Source organism: Rhipicephalus microplus, chromosome 5 (assembly GCF_043290135.1).
Source record: "Rhipicephalus microplus isolate Deutch F79 chromosome 5, USDA_Rmic, whole genome shotgun sequence".
Taxonomy (NCBI): Eukaryota; Metazoa; Arthropoda; class Arachnida; order Ixodida; family Ixodidae; genus Rhipicephalus; species Rhipicephalus microplus.
The window spans coordinates 141,981,125-141,996,376 of NC_134704.1; the positions used below are offsets into that span (position 1 = coordinate 141,981,125).

At 43.7% G+C, this 15,252-nt stretch overlaps 1 protein-coding gene across 26 annotated transcripts in view; it reads right to left on the reverse strand.

Moving 5' to 3' along the window:
• LOC142817944 (uncharacterized) overlaps nucleotides 1-15,252 on the reverse strand; it is a 134,881-nt gene that overhangs the window by 58,072 nt on the left and 61,557 nt on the right. For 16 of the 26 annotated variants that reach the window (XM_075895975.1, XM_075895986.1, XM_075895983.1 and 13 more), the window contains 3 exons: nucleotides 8,498-8,665; nucleotides 2,491-2,726; nucleotides 756-868 (listed from right to left, as the gene is read on the reverse strand). In XM_075895975.1, the coding sequence (XP_075752090.1) occupies nucleotides 756-868; nucleotides 2,491-2,726; nucleotides 8,498-8,665 (517 nt within the window). The other 10 variants (XM_075895981.1, XM_075895980.1, XM_075895976.1 and 7 more) reach the window with 5 other exon arrangements.

The window sequence follows — 15,252 nt, forward strand, 5'->3', positions numbered from 1 at the left end:
GTTTTGTTTATATTGCCCACACCGCCTTTCTAAGGCTCCTTCCACACACTGGTGACAAATCAATGATTCAATAAATAAATATGAAAACGTAGAAATAGTACGCAAAAAAACGAAGCTAACTTAAGAAAACCAATAAACTTTCAGCAAGGCTAGATATATGGCTACATTTAGATGACTTGAACGTTTTAAACGTTTCGCAAACGCTTTAGATCGCTCATTTTTTTCCTTTGTACTAGGTGCTTGTCAATTTTATCCCAAACATAATACGTAAGGGATGCTGCCATGTACTGCATAGAAGCCAAGGTCTGAGTTGCAAAGGCCTGGTTGTGTTTTATTGCTGACAGTTTCCAGCTCATGGAACGTCTCGTACTAGCTACTCGTTCTCACAAATATCCTTCTCCTTGACGAGCTCTTCAGCTCAACAACTATATTTCCAACGCGGGCTGTTCTACGATTAGCATTTTCATTCCGACATCACCGCAGCTAGCCGCCATGAACAGCTCAGTGGTTTCTGAAAAGATTTCTATTTTTGTTACTACTACAAACACAGCCGTTATTGGTTTACGCGCTTGATTGGCGCACCCAGCGTTCCGCTGTAAATTAGCGTACGGCAGCTTCGCTGGCTAGTTAACATACACAAATATAAGCAACTTGGGAATAGCAATGCGTACGTGTAACGCTGCATACCCCTTTGCACAAAAGGAGCATCGTTCAGATTCATTTTCAATAATGCATTTTGCTAACGTTCTGCTTACTCCGCTGCTTCAGTCAGAAGTCCTGTGACGTAGACGTCCGAGTAGCTTCGGTGGTGGAAGATTTCAAGGCCAATGAACAGGACGAGTGGATCTTTTGACCACTGCCTCAGGTTCTGCGTGCATAATAACACAATGAAAATATTCGTGCCAGCACTTCTGATACGCCTCTGAAATTCCGAAAGTAATGCAATTTTTGTTTGATTCATCATGTAACCATCATATCATTTCTTATGCGTGCGGTCGCGCACAAAAAGGAATGCTATTTTAAAATATTCAGTACGCCCAGTAGCTCCCTTCACGTGATCTCAGGGACAGGATGCGATGCAAAAAATAAATTTCAATGAATAGATGTGCTTTAGTCCAGTAATTGTTGACAGTATTTAACTGCTTCTCTAAAACAGGGGCTTGACGAAACTCTTTGCGATCACGTAAAGTAGAAAACCATGATTGGTTAACAAACAGTTTACCACACACCTAGTGCTGAGACTACGCATTTGGTCAGTATCTGAATGCCAATAAATCTTCTCGAGTGGTTTATTGAAAAAAAAAATTCTTCAAGAAATTTTTAGCTATACTAAGTGAAGGGAAAGCACCCCGTTTTAACGAATTTGTTTACTAATATTCATCGTCATTGTTGTTGAGAGCAATTGAACAACAGTACAGTGCTATGCACCACCTCCTCGCAAACAGCATGAGATGTTTAACTGCCCCATCCCCCTCTCACATCATATGATGCCGTGTACCTTTAGTTTGCAATGCTGACCATGTCTTTGACAACACCAAAGACCTGGGTGTTATGGAGTTTTTGAAGCAGCTTATGAATCTCTCATAGGAATTGAATGCCAGCGCAGTTTATTTGTGAATCACTCCAATTATCCCGAAACTTATCACGGCAACTTTTCATTTGTGCAGCACATTTGCATGAATAGCAAATTGGGAGGTGGGATATCACACGGCACTGAGATTTCATTGTGCATATGAATCCGCAGACTGTAGTTTGTTATGCATGCCACGCTTATATATGACCGTAATAGGTATATTGGCAGTTTTGATAAAAATATTGATATCTCTAAACAATGCTCAAAGGTAACTGCTCAAGTGATATTAAAACGTTGCAAAAGTTGAAGTCCTAATACAAAACGTGGCGTAATTCCCATTGTGAAACGCACCAGAAGGTGTTTGAGTGAGACACACTGCCTCGTATAAAATGTTGCTGATGAACAAATCAAACATTGCACTTAATATAGGAAGGGCTTTCCATGATGTCGCCTTAATATTACACACAGAAGTTACCGACTTCAAAAAGTTTCTTCTTGGCAGAAGGCATATCTACTGCTATATAGAACAAAAAAAAGCTTAGCGAAGCACCTCATCCCGCAGGTTAGCCGTAGCTTTATCATATACATATAACAAAGTCACTTTCTACACGAAATGTTCGAATGGGAAGAATTCGTCAAAAAAGCTGCCGCCCTTCCAAAAAAAACTGTGCCGTTCAGTCGGTTATTGTTTCCCTTGATGACTGGTGCGTATTGCGAACAATGTACATTTATTGCTTATAATAAAGAAAAGAGAACTTGCACAGAATCAATGCTATTCAGTTGATTGTCAGCATTGTGGGAGGCTAAAACACCTGTTCCATAAGATGATGGTGGAGTGGGTTGGTCAAACCTTTGTACTGTGCACCATGAAGGAGATAAAAAAAACATTGTGCCAGGCTTAATAGCCGAGAGCTTACAGATAACATGCTGTGATGCTTCCACAGCTTGCCGCTGTCAATTCCCGTGCTGAGCACCCGGTGGTGGGCGAACCCGTAGCCGCACACGTTCTGGTCGTGGTACCTCCGCATGATGGCTTCGGCACGGTCGCCTACCTCAAGGCTCTCGTCGTACTCCAAATCAGACGTCAAGGAGAGCAAGAACTGTTCCGCTTTCTTGCCTGCCGCCATCTTCAAAAAGTTGTCAAAGGCCTTTTCTGCGATAATTATATTGCAGAAAAATCACACAATGCCGAACACGAGGATTGCGGTGCACTTGCTTCAGTTACCAGACACTTTCTTTCGTTGTTAAGGCTCTTGTTATATAGCTGACTTTTTTGAAGGCAAGGGTCATCCAGAATTGCGAACCTATTTTTTGATCATTTTTTCTCAGCACAGGCACCCTTAGTGGGTAGTTGCATTTTCGAGTGCCAAAGAGAGAACTAAGTTGGTAAGTGTTGCATACGTACCCTTCACAAATATCTGTGGTCAAGGCGGTTGAAACGCAGAGCGACAACGGTGACCAACATGAACATTCATCTTATTGTTCATGATTTCACAGTGACTAGTATGCTCAGTTGCTGGCCCGACAGTTGCCAGTTTTATTAGAAGCCCGGTGGTTTCATTTTGATGGAGGCGAAATTGTAGAGAGCCGTTTGGGACGAAGTGCAAGGCCACGTTGAAAAGCACTCGATAATGGGATTTTTCGCGTACATTTATTAGGGCGGATGTGAATAATGTTACTGTGCTTTTAGCACATGAAGTCCCGAAAACCATCGTCACTCTTAGCTCTTTTTTATCAGTACAAACGTCATTCAGAAGCTTTAATAAACGATAACCATCTAGTACCAAGTAAATTCACAGGCAACACATATACTAGCCAAAATATTTACAACCTAGGCCTGTCGAACTTGATCGTCATAGGCGGTATCCCTCCTGTGCCAAAAACGAGCTCTGTACTTTGACATACTACACGCACCAGTTACTGTACTATATTCCTGAATAATTATTGCAGATAGTAGTTAGGCCGACGGCATAAATAATGCCCAACCACGTAAGTTCACCTGTTCAACGTAAACGGTTTGTATGAGCGATCAGTGACAAGAGAAAGCATGTCAGACTAACTTCAGGAATTGTCGCGAAAAGCAAACACTTTTACACCAGAACACAGCGAGGTAAGTGCGGGTCATCATATTCAGAATGAGCCTTGCGACATCTAGTGCATGCGCAGCGGAGCAACATCTTGAGGGGAATTATGAACGGACGCTCCTCAAATCAAACACGAAACTTCTCAACTCGAGTCCAGCTGTAAGCTTGCTTCACACTTGTCCTCTCCTGTAAACTTTTGCTGTTGAGTTGCGAAACATTGAGAAAATCTTTTCCGAAAGCCAGGAATGTTTACAGCACGTTGATTGCGGACTGCAAAAGTAACTTCATCAGGTACGTACTCTCACGAAAAAAAAACTCGTACACTGGAAAGCATAGATTTTGAGTAATTCACACTGCCACATGCCTTCGGTGTTGCCATAGTGCTGTAATACTCCGCTAGCTTGCGTAAAAAAAAAACGAATGTGCTTATCATTTGCCACTTATGCCTGGCACTTGGAACACATATGCAGCACAAAAACGCAATCTAAAGCAAACTTTTAATGTGCTACAGTTGCGCTGGCTGAAAGCATACGTTCGCCTAGCGCTAATCAAGAAATGTTGCAGTTCGACTTAGTCAAAAGCATTGTTTTTTTATCACGTTTCTTTGCATCGTGATAGTACGCAGCTAAATTTGTACTAACAATGCGCAGTTTGTGCGTGCACACGTGAATGCCAATATATTCTGCTGTTGGCATGCGGCTTGCTAAAGAGTAGGGCAATGATTCGGTGGTGCATCTTACAAGCATACTGAAAGCAAATCACTGCTCTAAAGCAAAACTGCTGTTGTGCGCATGAATACATGCCGTATGTGTATTTACTCATACAAATATTCACAACAGTAGAATTCGATGATTCAAATTTTTTCCTGGTTGGTTGGCTTCCGTGATGAAAAACCACAGTGGTGTCATCAAATGGTGCCGAGCAGCCACACTGATTACAGTGCCCTTTAAGGTGGGATTAACCGTTAGAAAAAATACCGGCCGAAATTTTACGAGTGTCTGAAAAGAGTTGTAAAGATCTTCGTTTAGCCTTTGAGTCACGAAATGAGGATAAACTACAGTTTTAGAATGTAGACTTAGCAGCCACAGCAGGTCATGTATTCTGGTCATAAAATTTAAGAACAGGAAAACCATTAATTAACTATACAGTTCGTCAACCATAAAGCCAGGTTTGTTAGAGGCAAAGTATCCGTTGTATATTGTTTACCCCTATCGTGTGGGAAGCTACATTGGCCAGACCGGTCGGCGGCTATTGGCACATAAGGCATCTTTAGAAACAAACTACTCTCACCGTATGGGACACTGTTCTCAGTGTGGCTATTTGCCACTATTTCATGACACCACAGTGGTTTCTCATCACGGAGGCCAACTAACCAAGACAATAGTTCAGTCATTTCACATTAACAAAAGAAACAAATGCTGCGTTGATCAACAATCAGTTTCATAATGTCATCGAGAAGCTACCTTCCGGGAAGGGCTGTAACTGAAAGTGTGTAGTATTCCATTGGTAACGCTGGTTCTCGCGTCCTACTTCCTTGTTGAGCACGTGTGCATGGGTTCTACATGAACGCCTTGCAAATTACCAGGAACTGTACATTTTTAGGTGTTGTTAGGTTACGTTTTTATTTCTTTAAGTGTATAGGCTGCACATGCTCCACTTTATTATCTTGAGTATGCGCAAATTTCGTTTCGTGGATAAGAATGCGTGACCTTTCAAGCTCACTGCGGCATGAGCCGCGACTACTTTATCGCTAAGGGCACAAAGTCTGAAATCAGTATGCTTTCAGTGCCTGTTAATTATTTCTGTTCGCTCAGGGTCAGTTAGCGTGCGTGTATCTTTATCAAGCCTGTTCTAAAATTAATTTAGTTGCGATTGCAGTGAGAGCCGTGTTCTTGTTGTCTCTATTAGTTCATGTAAAAAAAGGTCTATGTGCTTATGACATCATCACTTTGGCTTATGGTACCAGTTATCAGTGGACCGCTTCTTGTTTTTGAATTGTATTGGAAACTGTATGCAAACTTGCCACACTACACTGTTTGGCTAACACGTTCAAGGCAAAAGAGACCAACGATCAGCAGCTCCTTTAGACATTGTTAAAAAAATATTGTCGGGTTCCCTTAATGTGGAAATATTTTTTAATATTACAATGGGACATAGTTCACCAACTTAAAGGAAGTTATGTCAGCACGAAATGAACGTGCTTGAAACTTTGTCAATATGACATAGAAAGGTAATTTTAAAGCCACATTTCTTTTTTAGGTCATGGTTATTGCAACTGAAGGACACGGAAGAAAAGGGACATCGTGATCTATGTCTATGTCTGACGCCGGGCTATTACTAGCAGAGGTCACTGTTTTTAAAAGTATATATTCTAAATAATGAAAAACTATACAACATCAGATAACATGTAGGCCTTTTGACTAACTGGGAGAAAAAGGAAACAACAACCTTTTAGCATTTGAAGGATCAAACAACACAATGCTATATGCACCTGATTGATTTGTGGGGTTTAACGTCCCAAAACCACTATATGATTGTGAGAGACGCTGTAGTGGAGGGCTCCGAAAATTTAGGCCACCTGGGGTTCTTCAACATGCACTCAAATGTGAGTACATGGGCCTGCAACATTTCCGCCTCCATCGGAAATGCAGCCGCCACAGCCGGGGTTGGCTCCCGCGACCTGCGGGTCAGCAGCCGAGTACCTTAGCCACTAGACCACCGCAGCGGGGCTGCTATATGCACATCAATTGTCTCAATTTGATGCAACCTAAAGATACCAGTATATGCACCAGACTGTATTTCACCTACAACACCTCTATTTCATGGACAGGGTGAAATGTGACTCGTTGAAGTGGGACTTGTGTAGGCTTGTGAAGTGGGAATTGTGTAGGCTTATGTGGTGCGACTTGTGTACGGTTGGTTCCGTAACGTATAACTGAAATGCTTTATTTAGAAGAATATCAGAGAAGTTCTACGTAGTTACTTCAATGAGACTAAAGGTCGGAATGTGTCCTAATGGTGAAGTCTCGTATCCGAAGTAGCGGGCATCAACTTCTTTTTTGTAAATGCCTGTGCCATCGTCCGGACTTTGAAGAAGATCGCCAGACTCTCCAGTGTGCCTTAAGAAGGCTGGATGATCGGCCCTTTACTCTGGAGAAGATCTTGGGGCCATGGCCTTCACGTACTTCAGTCCAGAAAGCCACAAGAGCCCTTTTACAATTCTTGATGCCAACGTCACTTTGCGACCACCTGTGAATCCTGAACTGTGTGTGCGATGTGCATGTTATGCGCAATGTGTCTCTCTCCTCTCTCTCTCTTTGTCCCTAGTTCTCTTCTTCCCCCGTGTGGGGTAGCAAACTTGACCTAGTCTAGTTAACCTCCCTACGTTTCTAATATTTTCTTATTCTCTCTCTCTCTCTCTCAACCAATATACCTATTATTAAAGTTAGCAAAAGCACCAAACTAGTGGAGCTTTATTGTTGCGACCACCGTTTTTGAAGCCTGCACTGGCACTGACAATTTACAGTTTTATTACCGCCACATCCTATGTGACTGTCAGGTTTATGTTCAGAGTTGTGTTATATTCATTGGCGTGCTTTATAGCACACCTTCACACTAGACAAATGTGTGTTGAATATGTTCTTGCATTTCGTCGAGAGAGGACATTGATGCTATAGGTGACAAAAAGCTGCCGAGGGTTTTGAGAGGAACGAACCTGGACAAATGGCTGTGACAGTGATGTCGCGTGCTACGCCAGATCGATAGAATGTTACTGACTGCGTGCTCATGTACGTGCTGTTTTATCTTTCTTTTTCCACTCTTTTCTGTTCCTCTTTCACTCACCCCCATTCCGTTCCCACGTGTTGTGCAGCAAACCGGGCATCCTCGCTTGGTTGCCCTTCCAACCATTTTTTCTCCACCATTTATTCTCTCTCTTTGTCTTCAGTAATTGGAGAAAGCAAAGCGAAAAAAAAAGTATTAAGACCTTTTATAGAAACTTCCAGAAACCTTGTTGAAAGCTAGTGACTGCAGTCACGACACAGCAGCCTTAGCTCCGCACACTGTCACACTCAGTCAACATCTTTTTTTAATAATTAGGGAAATTAAAACGGCGTTAGCCACAGGAGTGTCCTCACTCTACGTGATTCATTGTCACCAACTATACCCTCAAAAAACTGGCATGTATCCGATGGAGGCGGAAATGTTGTAGGCCCGTGTGCTCAGATTTGGGTGCACGTTAAAGAACCCCAGGTGGTCGAAATTTCCGGAGCCCTCCACAACGGCGTCTCTCATAATCATATGGTGGTTTTGGGACGTTAAATCCCACATATCAATCAATCAATCAAAACTGGCATGTATAAAGTTTTGGGCCTGCTTATTGTAAGTAAGCCGTGCTTATAGGACGGCTTACTTACAATAAGCAGGCCCAAAACTTGTGTGTGCCATGTCCAAATTTTCCCACTTTTAAAAGGTATTGACCAAACTACTTTGGGACACATTTTCTTACTTCTGGAAGAGCACAATATATAATTTTCAGGTGCATCTTAATAAGTGCGGCCCCTCAAAGTGAAAGCTGGTGCTCTAGATAATATTGCTCTTTTGCCTGCTTTCCGCACCGCAATCTCCACTCGCAAGAGGTTACAGGCATTTGGTAACAAAAGTATGAGACCGAGTGAGAAAGTGGGAGAGGGTGAGTGCGTGTGTGTGTGGGCGCGCGTGTGCGTATGTGTATGTGGTAGAGCATCCATGTGTGCAAACGAAATTTTTACAGTAGTTTCTGCACAAGATATGTATATATGGCAGGCTTTATCAAGTTGCCATGGTTAAATACAGTACTTACGGTTGGAAGACGCGACGAAGTCGTGCGAATTTTTCGCTACTCGAACGTGCTCGAAAATCATGAAGGTGCACAGGCCATCCGGTGGAGGCACGGTGGTGCGAAGCTGGCCTCCCACCACGCAGACGATCAGAGGGCGTTTAGCTCTTAATGAAGGTTTCAGGGTCACTGCTGAAGAGAAAAAAGACGTGCGTAGGGAGTCAGAGTGTGTTAGTCACGGTGAAAACTAGCCGTATAAAAACAGCCGTAGGAAAACACAATAATTAGAAACAAGATATCGTTCATTGTGGTCATAGTAAGTATTACTTGGTTGCTAGCTACGCTGGTTCTGCGATTTTGGTTCGTATTTGCTGTTCTTGTAGGACTTCGCACATTGAACACTGCTGAAACGCTGTATCTTACATGTATAATTTATCGCCTGAAAAATATTTTGAAGCAGGCCAAGTATTTTAAGTATTTTGGGGGTGACCACCCTTATTTGTAAAGAAATGTATAATAAAGGAGGCTAAATAAACATAGCTGAAATTATCATGAAGATCCCTGTCACTTATTTTTCGCAGCTACACCATTTCCCGATTACTTGGTTTATTCGGGAATGAAAAGCATCACCATATCAAGCTTTCAAGAACACTGAATGATCAGTGCTTTTAGCGGCTTCGTCTGGAAGCTCTCACACTTTCAAAGGGACAGATTGATTTCTCCACTTTGATATTAGCCAAAAGACCGAGAGGTGATCACAATCATTTCATAACAATAAAAAAAATTGTACAAGGCAAATTTCAAAACTACTTTAAGGGACGTGCTTTAGGAGCAGAACTGCACTTCACAAATGCAGCATCGTTACCATAAGGACTTCACACTCTGTGCCCTAGACGAAAAAAGTTTAAACAATGAGATCCCAATGAAGCTACCGAAATCACACCTTACGTTTCAGGACAGAAACAGGTCGTCTCAAAATTCTAGACGAAAACCTGCGAATTCGTCAGAGATTTAATTGGTACAACGACAAAACTTTCATTTGAGTCCACAATGATGTTTCTGCTTCATGAAATATATAATCCAAAACGTAGTTTTCTACAGCATGGTCGCGTCTTCGACTCGCATTATGGACCATGAAATCTTGATAACACCCGTCTTATCGCCACAAGCCCGGTGGCTTTTATCGCCAAGTTGGTAGAGCGACCGAGCAGGCACCTCACCTGTGGTAGGAGTGGCGTAGGTTTGAAACGCACAACATTTTTCTATTGCGATAGCAATTTTATGGACACCCTCGGCTGCATTTTTCCTCTTGCATCGACGACTGCGTCACCGTCATTCACCGTATATGTATAGGCATCAGTCTAAATGAAAACGCAAGAAAGAAAACTAATCTAGAGAAAGACTCCGGCGTCTGGAATCGAACATCTGACCTCTGCATTGTGAATGTGAGGCGTTATTCAGTGAGCCACGAAAGAGTACCTTTTTCAGCGCTCGAACGGGAAGCTTTTATATATGCCACTTACTGCTGCCGATGGGCATCATGGGAGAACTATCATGTTTTCAGCATCATAGACCTATCATGTTTTCATGATAATTTCATGATAAACTACCACGTTTTCAGATGGCGAATTGAGCGCGCGTCGCTTAAGTCCCTTCGCGTCGCCAGATCGTCACGACGCGGCGGCGCGAGCTCTCATCTTTCACGCCTACATTGCCCCGTGCAGAGAGAACACTCACGTGACTGCTCACCTATTTCGTGATGGGGACGATTGTACCCCTTGGGCTTTCACCGAAACAATTGTGTTGTAGTTGCCAGGCGCACAAAGGTCACTCGTTCCACAGTACCCATTTGCAGAATGTGCGCTTTTCAGACACAGCGAAGTAACAACTAATACGCTTATTTGCGTTGATCTGTATACCTGTGAGTACATTTCGTGCGCCATTTGTGCGTCAGCAACGCGGAGCGCCTTTAGATCTGCTTGCCATTCTACGCATGAACGTCTGATAAGTTGCTAAGGTGTTCACTGCTTCGCCTTCGCGGCAAAGTTGTGACTTTTTTCTTACCCTTCTTTTTTTTTACGGAATTCTCCCTGTCGGTTGTTACGGTGTTCGGTTGCTGATCCTAAGAACACCGGTAATAATTCTGGCTGCTGCTCATGCATTTTGAATTGGGATAGAATCCTAGAATACCTAGATTTAGATTTGTAGGTGTAAACACACGTACGACCCCAGGCGGTCGAAATTTCAGGCATCCTCCAGTGGGGCAACAGAGAATAGAAGACGTCCGCTACGCGATAAGCGTGCGCTGCAGCCTGTAGGGCGTAGTATTGCCAATTCAGTCCTCCTCCAAGGTGCACCTCATTACCATATTGTAGTTATGGCACGAAACGCCCCAGCAATTATTATTACCAGTGCGTCATTGTGGAAGATTTATTTGCTTGTCTTCTCGCTAAGACGTTACACCCAGACTCTTTGCTGCAGTGTCGTTTTCGTTTATGGGAATGGAGCCTGTAAATAAGACTGTTGGCCTACTGTGTGCTAACTGAATGACATATTTTAGCTTTGAAATAACACAAATATACAGCAAACAAACTCACAACGACAAGGACAGGTGGCGCCTGTAAACTTGTCTTTTTTATTGTTCTTTACTACGCAACTAATTATTTCAAAAACAAGAAATGGGAACCAGCGGCCTATTTTAGTTAGCTGGAGCACCAGTAGGGCAACATATCATGAATCCAGCAGCATGAGAGAAGCTATATCTAGTGTAAATAAACGTTTTAGGTAACCAATATACTACTAGAGACTGATCAGCAATGGCAGAACGGGTGTAAGTCTTGTGTTGCCGGATCGTATTCTTTTTTTTTTCTAGATGAGCAGCGTTCTATGCTTCGGCAAGTAGATGCGCTTTTTTTGTCTACAAAAGGAAGTTTTGAATAACGTGTGCAAAGCTTTGCGTTTGCGCTTGTCGCCACTGCGCATGCATCGTGCGATGTCATGCGGGTTTCCGCTGAATTATCGAAGTAAAACAGTTTCAGTTTCACGTGTACACTTTGCGCACATGAAGTTTCCACGTCTAAGCAGTGCGCATGCGCAGAACATTGTGGCCGCGCGCTGGTTTCACGTATAGAGTTTCTTAATATGCACTACAGGGAACTCCGGCACTAGTGTCTATGGGAGCTGCAACACACGGCGCTTCGGTGAGCATGGGAATGATGGGAAGTACATTCATTTGTCTAATTTTCGTACATCTAGCCTGCTTCTGGCTTCGTGTGTGTTCGTGTGGCTTGGAGCTGTTTTTTCACGAAAACATAAATTGGCAAATGTTCACCGTTTGCGCTTCACAACCTTATTTTTTTAGGCTTACCATTTCGAATCAAGTCACTAAGTTCAAAAGGGTTTGTTCTTTCTTTCAAAAAAAAACCGTAACCAGCAATAAATGAAGCCGCAATTACGATTCGCCGCCCGCAAGTACGAAGACTAGGTAAATGTGTGTGCTACCCATCATTCCCATGGTCGCTGAACGATCGCAGTGCCAGTGTGCCCTCTAGTTAATTTTTGGAAACTCTATGGTTTCACGGACGAATACGTCAGATTAGAATCTTTTCGGGTGTTTCTTGCGCACGCAGACAGCTTCGCGCGGCCACTCGAACAAGATAGCAGTGTGTCAAGCGCGCGCAAATGGCTTGCATCGAAACATGATGGCAGGATGATTGAAGCGGCTCCCTGTCTTTACTTTTCAAAGAGTGACAATTTAGCGCTGCTACGTGATGCGAGAGAATGCAACCCTTTCTAGGAAAACCTAAGGCACACAGTGCAGCGTAAAGAGATCGCTGTCCACTTGATAGAGTCGCGCCATAAAACGTTCAGCGCTCGCGCTGTTCGCAACCAGACAACCTTTTGCTCGCACGATACGCCGAGCGAGACAGGAAAGACTTTCGCAGGTAAGTCGCTTGATGGTTTCCATTTCGTTTACAACGCACAATGCAACCTGGACTAGTGAGTACAAAGTTATTTTTTCCTTGGTGGCACCTCCTCTCACCGAAAACGCTAAGGCTAAAACATGATTGATCTTTTGACACGCGTCCTGTCGCTGTAACGATACGTTTAATAAAAACCATTGCAACCCTCTACCAATCTTGCAATCAAACTTTCACATTCTAATTTCACAAGATGGGGTTCGTCATCATCATCAACATGAGCAAACTGACTATAATAATTTTACGGCGCATGCCACTGCCATGTTTTTCCAATCAACCCAGTCTTGTGGATGCTGCGCCAACGTTAACCCCGGAAACTTATGAATCTCATCTGTCCATTTAAGTTCCAGCCTCCCGTTTGCGCGCATGGCTACTGTTAGAGTACATGCTGCTTCTTTTCATGGGGGCCAATTACCCTGTATTCTTTCTGCGTTCTTTCTTTTGACTAAGATATCCTTGAAAGCCAGCTCCGGTGAATTTTCGAGGTCAATAAATCTCGATGAAATTTGGCGGGTATATTCATTTGCACGTTCCTCCCATTTATGTCAAATCACAGGCTAGAGAGTTTCATAGATTGTATTCATATTAAGTTTGTAGATTGCTTCTGACGCTCGCCTGGCTTGCCAGAACTATGGGAACATTGTGTGTGTAACGTCAAGCTCTGCAAGGTGATGGAAGTGATGGAACTTAGGTGGCACTGCAGCGTCTGCTTGTCTTCTGTAGGTCTTCTGTCTGGCGGGGGCATCTTCCTTTGAGTGCGTGATTTCCTTTTCCATGTGTGTGGGTGTAAAATAGGTTCGAGTGGCATTGCGTTGTAGGCCGCATACCGTAACTGCCACTAAGCACTAGCAGTTGATTACTACACTTCGTCTTGAACGTGGCTTCTTTTAGCTTGCGTCACCGCTTTACCACCCGAAAAGTACGGTCAATGTAGTAGAGTGCACATGCACAAAATTTACAGTATTTCAACACTTTCTGTAAGGAATGCTGAAATCGCTGTGACCAAGCTGCGCTCGTGAGAAAGGTGCTTACTTTTTTTGAATAATAATAATCGATGTGTTGAAGTTTACTGCGCTAGTTTGACAGTAACCTTGTTGGCATGACCATTTCCAGCCCTTCGCCGCTGCCAGCCTGCCACGAACTTGGATGGTCTGAAAAAGTGGTGCTGTCTGCCAGCGTTATGCGTAACCAGGCAAACAGGCACATTCAACCGACTCGTACATAGCTGTCATTGTCCGACAGCCCCGAGAAGCCTGCACTTGTGGAATGATCAGCAAACGACACGGTGTTGCACGGTCACCTATCCATGGAGATCGTGGAGCGTCTGTTCTCCCCGGCTTTCGCAGTTTTCGTACTACAGGCTTGCGCGGCCAGCATGCCTTGCACAATTTCCGGTACTTAACAAGCAGTACGCAATACCCAGCTCCTGCATTCGATTAGGTTGCTGTTTCGGTATTGCGCCTTTCTGCTTATTGAAAGTTATTTCCGAAGTGCCTCACCATTTCATTCATCGGGCCGGTGGAAGAACCGTCTCAGGAACACGAAAGCACAATTACCCTCACATGGTCTAAAAATCGCCGGAGTTGGCCTTTAACACTAAACTCTTCTCTTACCCACTCTGCTCTCTTGCTACTCATTATGGGGATACACCTACAATCTATATTTCCATGGGTTGCTGCATTGTCCTCAAACTTATTTCAACACTCTACGTCTTTTCAAAAAGTTCAGGTTTCTAGCCGTGTGTAACACCTTGCGGAGAAACCTCGTGGTACACACGAGGTTTCTCCAGCTTTCTACTCACAAGTCGCGGGTGCCGAAGTGGAAAGACCTCGAGACAGATCCGGTGTGTTCCTGTTTGAATGGAAGGTTTTCGTCGGAGAAGGCTCCGTAGAAGTAAGCGTCGACTTATCACGTCGCTTGCTGGATGTGGTGAGAGTGCTCCGCAATGTCCGGCTTGTGCCGTGTACGGTCTCCATCTCTTCGGATGATGTGGTTTGAACCACTGACGTTTTGGTTCGCGACTTAGTGAGTGGGCTGCTCTTCCCCCGCTTTATTTGCGTAGTGAACCCCTTTTCTGCGATAGAAACGACCGTGGAACCTGCACCTGTCACTACCTCTTCTGACGGCATGGTTTGAAGCACCGACGTGAAGGCTTGGGATTTTGTCCGTGGTCTGGTTCCCCTGGTTTTAAAGCTTGAAGCGGACTTCTTTTTGTCACGAAAAGTGATCCCTCGACCCGCCGCTGCCTGCGAACATGATGAGAGAACTTTAGGTTTTTTTTTTCTGCGGTAGGAAAGGTGAACATCCATATCATGTTCATAAAGTGAAATTTGAACTGAATATCTCGACGCATTGCTGATGCGATCGAGAAATAATTGTTCTGCTATGCAATTCTTAAAACCCCAGTCTTCCTTATACAGCTCTGACAATGCGACGCTATACAGGAAAAAGTGGGTGTTTTCTACGCTTCGATAGAACGGCATGCTGCTGCCACCTAGAAGTGGCACTGTGCGTCTATATACAGCGTAGGGTGCTTTGATCTGCTCTTCCAGTAAAAGGTAGACAAGTAAGCGTCATTTTGGTTCAAACGTCCCCGTTTACTGACATTGCCTGACATGCACCGATGGATCACTTTCAGCGAAACGCAAGGTTAGCTGGCTCAGTTTACGCTGAATTCGCATGGACCCTCTGTGTCCATGCTGTCATTCTGCTGGCTAGGCAATCTCAATTTATCTAGAATTCACTTGCTTACTATTATCCTAATACAGATTAGATTTCTCCTGAATAATCCGCATGGTC